At 40.4% G+C, this 13,559-nt stretch overlaps 1 protein-coding gene across 1 annotated transcript in view; it reads left to right on the top strand.

Annotated features, from left to right (window-relative positions):
- The window catches only part of NKAIN2 (sodium/potassium transporting ATPase interacting 2), a 531,076-nt gene that overhangs the window by 515,250 nt on the left and 2,267 nt on the right, over positions 1–13,559 (top strand). Inside the window, exon 6 of the mRNA XM_030447427.1 lies at positions 9,166–9,247. Coding sequence (XP_030303287.1) covers positions 9,166–9,247 — 82 coding nt within the window. The remainder of the gene's footprint in view (positions 1–9,165; positions 9,248–13,559) is intronic.

The raw sequence follows: 13,559 nt of genomic DNA, 5'->3' as shown, positions 1-13,559 counted from the left end.
TCATTCATTGCTACTTTGTGCTGAATGCAGAGGGCCAGTTTTGGAGACTGGTCCTCCAGGACTGTACAGGGAGAACCTTCTCCTTCACCCTGACAGAGGGGAGGGCAGCATGGCCCCACTGAGCACAGGCAAAGGAGCAGACAGAAGTCACTGTGAGAAGCTGCAGGCTCCCTTCCCCACCCCTTTCTCAGCTTCTGAGGGCAGCTGGCTGCTTCTGCAAGGGTTCTGCAGCCAAAACAAGGAGGTGTCACAGAGCAGGTCCTAGACACCCAAGTTCAGTCTGGACTGAAGGAGAGCAACATCTGAGAGAAGCAGTGATGTACTGCGGTGGGCAGACCTGACTCATTAACCATTCCCAGTGGCCCTGAAAAGGACACCTACCCAGAGGTGTCTTCCCTGCTGAGACAGCCCACGTGAGCTCCTCGCAGTTTCCTACATGCCTGGGACATAGCTTTGCAGTTAATTATTTCTACCAGCACGCCTTCAGTTAAAGCTTTCCTGACTTTTTCCTTTTAAATATCTAGATAGGTCTTCATTAGCATTGGATTGTTAACTTTCATAGATTTGGGCTATAATTCTCCACTTTGTTGCACCTATTAATGATTCTTATTCTAATTTATTAGCATGGTGGTCACACTTGACGGGCATTGCCCCAGGCATTTTCTTTTTCATCCTATTTTCTTTCTTCCTCTTTATTGCTTGCCCCTAGCAATGATCTGGCTAGAATATTTTTTTTCTTACAAATTAGACAGCTTCTATGATAATTCAGTCTACTTCACATTTGTTTTGATGCTTAGGATGGTTTGTCAGTCAAAAACTATTTCAGGGCTATATTTCTTGCTCAGTACTCAACTGGGAAAATTTGAAAGCAAATGGCTATTAACTAGTAGTCCATCTCTGCTCAGTTTAAAAAATAAAATATTCATTCTTCTGACTTATTTATATGCAATATTAATAATTTTACCCTAGTTGAGTTGAGTTCTTTTACAGACTCTTTACTGAGCACTGGACAAGCCTTGAAGGACTCGAGCAGCAGCCTACCTGACTGCAACCCTATTTACAGGTCTATAAGCTGTATGGGTCAGATGCTGTATTTATCAGATAGAAGAAGAAGCACTGACCATCTCAGGCCAGTATTTCTTATTTCTGCAGGCATGCTCCAGCCATTTGCTCCTGGCCTCCAGCTCTTGTTCTTGCCTGCCCTCTCCCTGGTCCCCGTTTCTGCCTTCAGCTGTGAAAGCCTCATTTGTATCTCCCAAGATCCAGGCCCCGTTTGTTTTTTCCTGGCTGCTTTCACCCTGGCTTCTTTCTGCTCAGTCAAGACTTTGGTTTCCACATCCCCAACACAGTTCCACCTGCTACATGTCCCTGCCTTGCTGAGGTATTGCAGGCATAGTCCCTGTTGCCTCCTGCTTGCAGGCTCTGCTGTTGGCCAGACCACTTCTCCAAATGGGATTCTGAGATGCATTTCAGCTTCTCTAATTTTTGGACTTCCAGCATCATCCTGGTGTTTTCTGCTGGGTATGACCATAAGCTGAACTCACCTTGAATGCAGTATCTGCAGCCATGCTTGGTCATAACTTGTGGGAGCATCAGGCCAAGATCTACGTTAGAACCTCTGTAAGGGTGGTGACCCCAAGTGGTGCTTCATCAAATTTCCCGAGTCCTACATCTTACCTCAGAAGAGCTGAATAAAGAATTAGCCAGAAGATCAGCAGCAGAGACAGAAGATGCTGCTGCAAGCCCTTAACGAACAAGAAACATGATGAGAGGGAAAAACCCCTGAGAAGAGAAAAAAAGATACTGATTTTTACTATCATAAAAGAAAACAGCATGGAAGTAGTGGCAGTGGGGCAGAATCTGAGCTGAAAAACTCCACCAAAATTTGGATAGATGTTTCTCCCTTTGATGCACCTGCGGTTCTGGTAGGGCTCAGAAATGCCATGAGGTTACAGCTTAAAAATCTGAGGGTTTAGTTTTGTCTTGCAACTGGGTGAGCTAAGGACATTCACAGGCACCTACTGGCCATTTGGCAGAAATATAGGTCATCACATAAAAACAAGACCAAGTGTTAAAATCATTCTGCCATTTCTGGAACCTCCTATACGGTCAAGAAAGACACAGCCTCACCTATTGACAAATGCCCTCCTTCCCCCTGCTTTGATGGAGCTTGATTCTGTGCCATTTTACAAGTCTAGATAGCTGTACACTCAGTACAAAGACCAATAATGTTTGATTATCCTTGTAAAGAAACCTTATTGAGGTTGTATTCAAGCAAACGTCCTCCTGTGTGCTATATTGTGGAGCAGCAGCCAGGCCGTGATCACATCATGAAAATGCAGGAGCACTTAAATGTTGGGAAGAGTCAAACAGAAAGGCAGGTAGGAGGATACTGGCAAAGCTTCAGGGGCAAGAGTGTCCCCATAAGGCCTTCTATATTTTTTTCCCCAAATATAATTTCCAAAGTTTTAAAAACCAAGTCTAATTTTACTATCTTTTTTCTGACTTGGGACAGTTTTTAGGTAACAGCATTTTGTTGCACAGCTCACTCTTGCCTCAAATACTCACTTCTGCCCCATCAGTGCATCCAGTGATGTTATTACTTGTAGTTTGTTTGCCATCTCTCTCCCACCTAACACAGGCAATGTAGTGTCATGCTGTGGCACTGAAGCTTCATCACCTCTGATGCCTCAGCCCAGGCAGCCAAGTCTTTTGCCTCTGAGCCAGAGTTCCAAGTTTAAGGCCTCACATGTAAAATACATTACATATGCACCACATGGTCTTTCTGCTACATGACACAAGAAGTATGGTCAGTCATGACATACATGAGCAAGGTGCATCCATGTGCTGAGGTACCCATGCTTCCCTGGACATCAGTGCTTTTTAAATTTAAACATGTTTGTCACAGGTAATTTTAAGTTCTTAGCGTTATTTTAAACAACCACAGGTCCTCAAAGGAAAGCAATAGATCTCCAACAAAAAGACCCCCAAATAACAACCAAAGATCCCTGAAACAGCAAGCCCCAAAACGACAGGCTCTGAAACTATAACAGGCCCACAAAAAGACAGACCCTCAAACAAACAACAACTGCAGACCAGACCCCAAAGACACAACCTGATAAATTACGACTACAGGCCCCCCAAAAAACAGACCCCAAAACAGTGACCAAAAGCCCATAGGTCTGCAAAAGAACCAAAATGGACCAGCAACAGGATCCCCGGAAAAACAGATTCCCACCACGGTACACACAAAATCCCACCTTCTAAAAACTTACACCCAACCCCTGATAAAAACCCACACAAAACACCCGGAAACACCACACAACACCCCCCCTAGCAAATAAACATACAACACCACCACACCACCACGCACACCCACAGCTCTCCCAAAGACAACACCAAAACCCAGCCACCAACAAACTCACAGAGGCCCCGTTCCAGCAACAAAGTCACACACAAACCCCCCAGCAGAAACCCAAACACAACTTGCCTCCCACAGGAAAAAAAAACAACAAACAAGTAACCTCCAACCCTCAAGAAAACAGAACAAAACACAACCACCCCCCTCAGTGAAGGAAATAGAAAATAACAAGAAAAAAACAAACAAACCACATGTAGTGAAATGAGGCAACCAGGTGTCACTAATTGCCAGGCAGTGGGCATGAGTTTGTGTCAAGCCCACCTGTGCCTGATTAAGGCTGGCCCTAACCGCGCATGAGCAGGATTAGGGGGCCAATAAAAGGTGAGGCTCAAACTCTCAAGCTCAGCTCACACTGGAACTCACAACCTTGGCATGCTTGGCTTTAACTGCTTCTTTCAGCACCGCACTACTTTCATTGCTCCACTGGAGCTCATCGCCGTCAGGGTGAGGCTTCTGAGTCTCAAACCCGCGGCCTTGGCATTGCTAACTTATACAGCAAACCCAAGGGTGAGGTTTGAGTGGCGCAGCCGGCTAGCACAGACAAACCCGAGCAATGCTAAGGCCGTGGGTTCAAGACTCAGAAGCCTCACCCTGACAGCGATGAGCTCTAGTGGAGCAATGAAGGTAGTGCAGTGCTGAAAGAAGCTGTTAAAGCCAAGCATGCCGAGGCTGTGAGTTCCAGCGTGAGCTGAGCTTGAGAGTTTGAGCCTTACCTTTTATTGGCCCCCTAATCCTGCTCATGCGCAGTGGGGGCCTGCCCTAATCAGGCACAGGTGGGCTTAACACAAGCTCATGCCCACTACTAGTGGCACCTGGTTGCCTCATTTCACTACAACCACACAAATCTCAAAGCCAAAAATAAACACAAGCCTCCCCCGAAGTCAAAAACAATCACAAAGCCCCCAGGCACCCCCCAACACAATAACCCAGTTCAGACTCACCAGCCCCAGGTCCTCTCTCCAGCATCTGCCCCAGGGTCTGTTCACACCTGGTTTATATCTCCCGCCGGTGGTGATGGCCACGCCCACTTCGGTACTGGTTGAAACCCGCCCACAATCTGCCCATCTCAGAACCACCCTGCAGCTTTTCGGGATGGAAACGGACCACGAGGAAGCGCAATTGTGAAGTGACACGCTAACTCCAAAAAAGAAACCCACGAAGACCTCAAAGCCTTAACCAAGCACAACCCACCCTCCTCTCAGGAATAAAAATAAAATAAAAATAAAGCCCCAATGAAGGCAAAAACAGACATCCCCCCAGGCCAACAAACTCCAACCCCACTAAGCCAAACAAGAAACAACCGCTCCCCAAGCCAAACAAGATACACATAAGCCCCCCCCAAAGCCAAAACCAAACAACATCTCCAAAGCACAAAACCAAACATAAACACCACCCCTTCCCAAGTCTAAGCAAAACACAAACAGCCCTGGAAGATTGAGAAAACTGGTTGCGAAGATATTCTCAAAAAGAGAGAAAGTGTTCAGAAATTTTGCAAGAATACAGGTCAAACTGGTAGCATGGAGGCAGGTTTTAGCTTTTAGAACTGTAAGGAAGGGAGACTGATGTGGAATCTGTAGAAAAGGCTTTAAAATATTTAAAAGATTTAACTTCTACTTGATGCAAGATAGAAGATGAAATCAGTAGCAGGATGCAGAGAGGAGTAACCTAGCCAAACAGATGAGTTTTGCAGCTTTTGTTTCAACTACACACACGTTGAGTTCAAAGGAGAGGAACAATTCTGGTGGCTGATACCGAGAGCCCTAGGTAAATGTTACAGCTGTGTCAACAGACTGAAAAGTATTCTTCAATATGCAAAAATAATCTTTGGAAATTAAATCCAACATGATCCAAACCATAATCAACATCTAACATATCCTCAAGTAGCAGGCAAATCTGAGGATATGAGTGCCATCATTCCTTATGAGAGGTAGTGAGGAAGGCTAGGGAGAAGCAGCTAAAAGTTCTAGTTTTAGCCATGTTGAACTGGAATTGATGCTTCATTAGCCATGGGTAAATATCACAGAGAGAAGCTGAATTGGGCAAGCAGAATTTTTACAGGACAAAATAACTCTTTGGGCCAGATCCTAATCTAACGTAAATTATCATTGCTTCAGTTAAGTTACTGAAGCTGTAAATATATATATTAGCTACGAGCCTGATTTATTATGCTTCTGTATTTATATCTCACAGGGAAAATTTTCTATGAGAACAGTGTCTTGTCTTCTGGTTTCTATTCAGTATCTTTTCTTTTGCTTTCTATAGGAAGATGTTCTTTCCTCTGTGTCTATCTGTTGAAATCATCAGCTTATTTTTTCTTACTCCTACTTTTCTGGAGTCCCTTCTCCCATTTGTACATCTATGCTAATCGAGTCTTTGGACTAGATGACCTCTAGAGGTCCCTTCAAACCCATATTATTCTATGATTCTAAGATGGACCTAAAATAGCATGGTCAAAAACCTGTTTGATGGATGAGGTGAAGGATAGGAGCCCCTGTAGCAATTGGGCTAATGAGCCTTTTTTCATTCAACTTCTGTTACCACTGCCAGGAATGTATCGTCTTTGGATACTTTTAGTGACCTTTCAGGCACAGCCAGGATAAAATGCCCACAGAAAGGGCAGACTTTTGCACGCTTTAAGAAAATAGCTCAGGGTCTGCAGGGAGCTTTTAGCACAGTTTGGACACCACAGGCATTGCAGAGCTGAAAAACTGCCACCATCAAGAAAACTTGCTACAGAGAAATTACTGAAATCCTTTTGAAATCCTCCAGTTCACTTCCTTTTACTTAGCTTTACCTGCCTTGCAAAGTTTGTTCTTGTGCTTAAGAAGCCATTGTATGCCTACAACAAGGTCACAGTATTACTCTTCCCCCTATCATCATTTGGGAACTCCAACACAGAAACAAGCTTGCCTTGTTGTCACTTGACTGTCTGGCTTGTTCACGCAGTGTTTACCCTGTGCAGCAAGGCAAAGACACAGTGCTTGCAGAGATACTCAGTGTGCATCTTTCTCTCAAGCCCACACAAACTCAATTTACTCAAATCTTTCTCTTAACACATTGATTTAGCTTTCTGAAAGCAACCCTAAAATCACCTTAAGGACCTTTTGCCCCATGACTGCAAAACAGAGTGTCTGTGCCTGCAGTCCTCTAATAATAATTTACTGGTTGGTTGAATGGTCTTGGGAAGTACAGAAGAAAAGCAAAGCCAGGCAAATACATATAAGAAACATCCATGAAATGACATGGGTTGACACCAGTGAGTCACTCAGTCCAAGACAGGTATTTTCTGACTTGTGTTGTCAGAGATCAAGAGTGCAAAATAAGAGGAAGACTGGGTAAAAGAACAATAAACCATAGCTACAGCAAAGATACATCTGCTCATTTTGCTGCATTCTTTGTGGCTGAATAAGAGGACTTTTAGTTCCTTCCGAACTAGCACTTCAGTTAAAAATATTTCTACATTGAATTCTTCATTCTGAGCCTATAAACTTAGTATGCTTCAAAAGACTAATGACACTGTAATGAGGTTATTCTGATCATTATAGACAGTGCATATGTTGGAAGCAACAAATGGCATCTATCTTGATTTTAGCAAGGTATTGACCCTATGAAATATTTGTAAGCAGGCCAGGAAAACACTCTCCAGAAGCTGTCATCATAGGTTGTGTGCACAGTTGTTTAAAATTCTATTTGACATTTAGTTATCAACCAGCTGGGATGACATTTCAGATGGGATCCCACTGGGTCCTTTGCTTGGGAAATAATTCCCTTCATCATTTTTGTTAACAGTAAGAGGAGATGATAGAGGAGAGAACATTTGTAAAAATTTCAGATGAAACCAGAGTGGGAAGGGTATCAGCACTTGTGAAGATAGGATTAAAAATCATGGTGATCTTGGGAAGGGGTTTCAAATTAAGAAGATGAAATTTAATATGGACAAGTGCAAAAGAACTCCTGTGAGGAAAAATCAATCAAGTGTCTTCAGATAAAATATGGACTACTTGGCTAGACTACAGCTTGTGTCAAAACATAAAAATAAAATTCTGGTTATTCAGTGTTTGTATTCAGTGTTCAGCTATTGAAAAAAAGAAGGAAGAAACCCACTATGTTATTCCAATTAATCTACAGAAGACCTACATGCCAGTTGTTCTAGTTAATCCTGATTTGTGCACCCCACTGCAAAAAAAACTCATCAGCAGACAGAAAAGGACCTTTGAGCCTGGAAATTTAGAGTCTTGGAAAATATGGGTCATAAGAATAATTTGTAAGAACTAGGTACACCTAAATCTGGTAAAAGATGGATAGCATGAAAATACTTTTTGAAAATGCTAAGAAGTAGCTATGAAAGAAAAAAGTGGTTCATTTGTCTTAATATCCATAAGAAGAAAGGACCAAAACCTAGAAAAGCAGTTAATTTGTAGGAAATAATATTTAAATGAGATATTAGGAAGTTGGACAGAGGGAAAGGCAATATAGAGAGACTGTGGAACCTCCTTCATTAGAGATGTCCAGAATTAATTTAGTGAAACATAATTCTGGGATTGCAGTATGTGTAAGGCTGCTGGAGATCAGAGAATCAGCAGGTGCTGTTCTTGCTTGTTCCTGCTGTTCTGCAGCAGGTGACTCCAATCACTATGAATGTTCTCAAATCAAGGGCTGTAAATTTCTTTTTGTGATTTTTATGTGAATATTACTGCATTTTAGATCCACAAAAAGCTATTCTTTAACAAAGAACATTTTTTAATTTATTTTTGCTTTTTATGTACCCTAGAGATAGTCTTTCAGTAGCAGTGCCCAGACCTGTGAAAAAATGAAGAATGTGTTTCCATAACTCAACATTTTGGCCCTTTACTATCAAAATAAAGTTAGATTCACTCTGCTGTGTCAGACACAATAATGCAGGGATGAAAGGTGCCCACAAATAAACCCCAAATCCAACAGTTGGGTCTCCTGGTGCAAAGGAAGCAAAGGGTGCTCTTTTACCTGTGTCAAGAAAGTGGTATTTCACAGAAACAGGGGTCTCAGGCTCAGATGAGATGCAGTTATTCTGGAAATTGTTTAAAATAAACATGAGAAAGACTATTTGGAACTGGCAATGGCATGAATGAATACATAACTCACACCCTACAACATTCCTGAAGGCCTCCAGCGCCTTGAGAGATAGTGGTTTCCTTAGATCCATGAAGCCTCATCTCTGAAGTTCAGATAAATTGTTCCAACTCTCTGTTCCTGCATTTCAACCCAAATGTCAAGCAGGGAATCAGAGAAACTTCTGTCTCTCAGACAGAGTCAGATCAGTGTGCTCTCTCCCCTACATCACTGAAGTGTGACAGTATGACAGCGAGCCAGACACAGTAATCACAGTCAGAAGCAACACACTCATGCCTATAAATAAATGGTTTTCAGCATTTGTATCTGAATAGAATGTTGCTTTGTACTTCCTTGAGGTAGTCTACTTTTAAAAAAAGGATGTGTGGCTATTTCTGGTAGACCAATGGCTGTTATAAATAATGTGTTTTCTTTCTGTGATTTAAAAATTAATTTGATTTTCAGAATTAAAAAAGGGTTTTTGCCTTTCTCTACTTTTTTTACCCTCTTTTCTGCATCTCCACAATTAGCTGGTCTAATTTTTACAGATTATTAGGGGGGCCATAAAAAATAATTTGTGTGCTGGGTTGTTCTTGAATGATATGCCTACCACTACTAAAAAGATGTTGCTAATGAAAGCAATTTTCCCCTTCCAGTTGATTTCATAGGTGGATTTGACTCTTACGGCTATCAAGGTCCACAGAAGACATCACATTTACAGCTACAGCCCATGTATATGTAAGTACTTAACTTCTGAGACATTTTGCAGAGTGGCAGGCTGACATTAAAGGATCATGATGCTGAAAGATGGCTTGATTTAAAAATTCAGAATACCAGAAGCCTTTTTTGAGAGACTGCATTCATGCTACACGTAACCACGAACATTGTTCTTCTGCTGAATTATATTGATTTCTTAAGGCAGATACATGTGTCACTGTTTTTTAAATAACACCTCACTTCCATCTGATTTTCCCCCATTCTCACTCAAGCAGTTTCCACTCAAAGGCAATGAAAATTCAGTTTAATAAAAAAATAGTCAAATCTGACAAAACTTGGTTGGAAAACTACCTTTTTTTATTAAATGTTACCAGAAGATCAGCAGCTTGCAAATTTATTTGATGTATTTATCACCTCTGTTCACTGAGGCACCTCTGTACCTCATTTCCAGTCTCCACATTGAAAGAAAAACAAAAAACAAAAAACAAAAAACAAAAAACAAAAAACAAAAAAACAAACCCAACCCAAATGTAACAACATATGGTTTGTGAAACCAGTTTGAATAAAAGACAGCATTCTAACCAGTGCTTAGGTAGAATAGTAACTCCACTCACTGCCTCATATATTTGGGGATTAAATAGGTAATCAAATCTTACCACATACACAGAACTGGAGTACATTCATACCAGACCCAACACCCAACCATGAAATAATAATGTTACCATCTGGACCACCCAGTCCAGAAATAATCATCTCCAAATATTTCTTGCAACTCTGAATGGTCCTGACTGCCCAGAGAAATCTCACCTCCCTGCTTCAGCCTTTTGAAATATTTGAATTTACCATCACTGGCCTACATAATAAAACTGCAGAACCAAATGACTCACTAAGGGGCAACATTTACCTTTTCCCTTTGTTTCTCTTCTGAACATTTCTTTCGGGGGAAAGAAATGAATACAGGCAAACAATATCCATCCCAATATACACGTCTATTCACCACTGAATGCAATTTTATTTCTTCTGATTTGTGGAAGCAAGTCTGCTAATAGATTAGTGGATTTTTGCATGTAACTGGCATTTACTTCTTCATCAGTAGTACAGTAAATTCTGTGGTAGTTCTTAGCATTGGGCCCTTTGGGAGTTTTGTTAGGAGCTTTTTAATAAGCTCAAATTACAATAGTGCATATCTCCAACACCATCTTAACTTCATCTTCCCATCTGTCTGTGCTCAAGTAAAGATTTTTCACCCACAATGGTAGCATAGTGCTGTGCATTAAGACAATGTTTTTTCCTTCCTAGCACATGTGGCTCATAGGTACTTAAAACAATTCTAATCCTATTTCTTTCTCAGTATACTATACCTTGTCATCAACATATGGAGGCCTCTAGCTGAGATATTATCCCATTTTCTTTATGCTTTCAGTGTTTCTTCCAGAACAGCAGACTGCATTTACTGAGCACCTTTATATAGACAGAAAAGAAAACTGGACCTGTGGAAAACCAGAACACACCATTTTTAGACTTGTAGCTGAGACAAAGTCATATATGATTAATCCATGTAAACTGTATCCTGCCTTACTTAAATCCTGCATTCTCACTGGAGTGTAGGTGATTTTGCTATCTTGACTGAGAGACAGAAATCAGTATGTGAGCTGACATTATGTCCAATCAAACCACAAAAGTGTTGCCATGTCTCAGCAGCAGTCAAAGAAAGACACTTCACATTTCCCTCTGACTGTATAAAATTTGACAAGGTTCTCTAGAATTGCCACACTCTATCCTTAAGAGGCTTTTACAGCATTTAGTAGTACCTTTCTATTATTTACAGCTGAGGCACACCAGGAACTCTTGCATATGTATTCACACTGCAGTTGCTCTGTAAGTGTAGGCAGACCATCAGGTAGCATAGTAACAAATTTGAATGTCAAATTAATCAAGCTGTGATTTGATCTGCTTGTAGCACTATTTACAGCAATATTAAGTACTGGAAATCAAAACACACTGATATGATAGACAACAGCAGGCCATACTCAATGTTTCAAAGCTTTATTTGTTGGGAGGAAGGGTTTGGTTCCCTAGTGATCCTGTTCACCAAAGAACACCAGTGTTAACCTCCATAGTATTCTAGGAAAAAATAATTATAGTAGTTTACATTATTCTCTGGCCAGTGCCACATATACTTCACCATGTTCAGCATCTTTAGGTGACAAATGAAGATAAGAACCACTTATCACAGAAGGGCAAAGGATAGGATAGGATAGGATAGGATAGGATAGGATAGGATAGGATAGGATAGGATAGGACAGACCTTCAGCCTTATGTAATCCACTGCCATACTCTCACCACTAAGGTATAATCATGTCCATCCAGGATACAGCTATGCCCATACATCTCCATATAGCTGTATTCATATAACTATTTCCACAACTTTATCAGCTTCTACAAAATGTCTCTGAATCCACAGGCAGTGGAGGATACAATGATCATCGTGCTATCTAATTCCTGCAGCAGATCAAGAAAATATAAAGGTAGCTAGTTGCCATTAGATATGGGTTTATGAAAGAAATAGGAGATAGTTTCCTTTAAATCATCTGGTCACTAAGTATTTTTAAAGGCACAATAGCACCTCTTTTTGTTATCTGGTGTAGTAGAACATATAGGCATGCTAGGCTTGACACAAAAGTGGAGGAGCACATACAACCTCATCTTTGAAGAGTTTACCAAAACACTGTCATCTTCTAATGACAGTGCAGATTCTGAAAAAAATGCAGATTTCAACATGTATTTCACCAATAAGTACAGAGAAAGCCTCATTTCTTTATGAAATTGACTCATATACAGAAATAATACAAATCCTAAAGACTTTAGAATTGTGTGGTAACTTTCAGTCATCATCCACATACTTCTGGCTGACATGATTAATAGATTGTGATAACCAAATTCCATCAACATGAACTTCTATTTCAGTTCAAGCCAGACAGATTTACATCCAAATGATTTAAATCAATGTTAACTGTCTTATACATGCACAGTTTAATTATTATCCTGAAGCAATGCTGGGTTTAGTAATTGCTAACTGTTAAGACACACTGTTTTGTAACCAGTTTCCTCCTGTGTGCTAACCCTAGCACTTCATTTTATTAATTTGGAAGTTGTACTGAACCTCCACAAACTTACATGTGCAGTTAAATAATTATACTGATTTATTCAGGCTCCCCATGTTGACATTTTTATTTTGTCAGGACTTCTTTAACTGAAAATTTACTACTTTTTATTTGTGATATCAATCAAGCTATATCTATAAGAACATTTGAAGTCATCTTAAACACACACACATTACATTTATATGGAACTTCACTGGTTGTGCAAAACTGCATAAATAAACAGAATACTTGACAAATGAAGAATCTTGATTTTTGAAAAGGAAGTGTTATCTGTAGCTGGTGTACCGAGCTGACTGTTTTTGGCTAGTTTCCCTACAGAGTTTTGAATTATTAGATTCAGGCTCATTTTGTATCTTTTCTCTATATTTTATGCTTTTAATTCCAACCTCAACTCTCCTTTTGATCTCTCTTTCACATTATATCTGTTTATTTTTAAAAGACAAAGCCCAATCAATTTAAAATTAGTTTCTAAAGAAATCATGGGTGTTTGGGGGGACACTTCTTATCATGACATTTATCTACCTGTTATAAATTGCTTTTTTTGTTATTTAAGTGCCAATAATGTGCTTTGTGCTGTACAAGCCAAGAAGCCTAGACAGTCTCTTCAAAATGAATGCACTTTTTAAACAGAATGGGACAGAACTGGTGCTCATGCACCTCCTTGCTGTGTGACAACATATGATGTCCTCCAAAACAGCTTCCTGGCATTCTGTGTGAGCAATGCCAGTGCTCATTTCCAGACCATGGGATAAGAACACAATAAGATGGTGGAAATCAATTGTCAAAAGAAAATTCAGCTCTTGGGAGGTGACAGAGGAAGGTGATTAAATACTCCATGGCATTGATTCTGCTGCACATGAAAAAACACAGTTATGGTTGTGGAACAAGATTTCACTGCATGATCACTGCTCTAAAAACAGGAAGAACAAAGGAGGAGACAGAGATTCTTCTTTATATTTTTCCACAGTAGACTTGTTTGCTCAAAAAAATAAGTGAAGCAAAGAAAAAGCACACATGTCTAATGCTGATGCCTAATGCACTGGAGAAATTGCTCAAAAAGCAGTTCAGCCCTGAAGTGAAGTTTACTTGCATTCTGTGAAGTCTAAGAAATATTGAATTGAATATATATTTACACATACTTTTTATATATATATATATATTTGTATAAA

Source organism: Calypte anna, chromosome 3 (genome assembly GCF_003957555.1).
Source record: "Calypte anna isolate BGI_N300 chromosome 3, bCalAnn1_v1.p, whole genome shotgun sequence".
Taxonomy (NCBI): Eukaryota; Metazoa; Chordata; class Aves; order Apodiformes; family Trochilidae; genus Calypte; species Calypte anna.
Note: the sequence above shows the minus strand (reverse complement) of the source record. Positions and strands in the feature narration are given on the sequence as shown.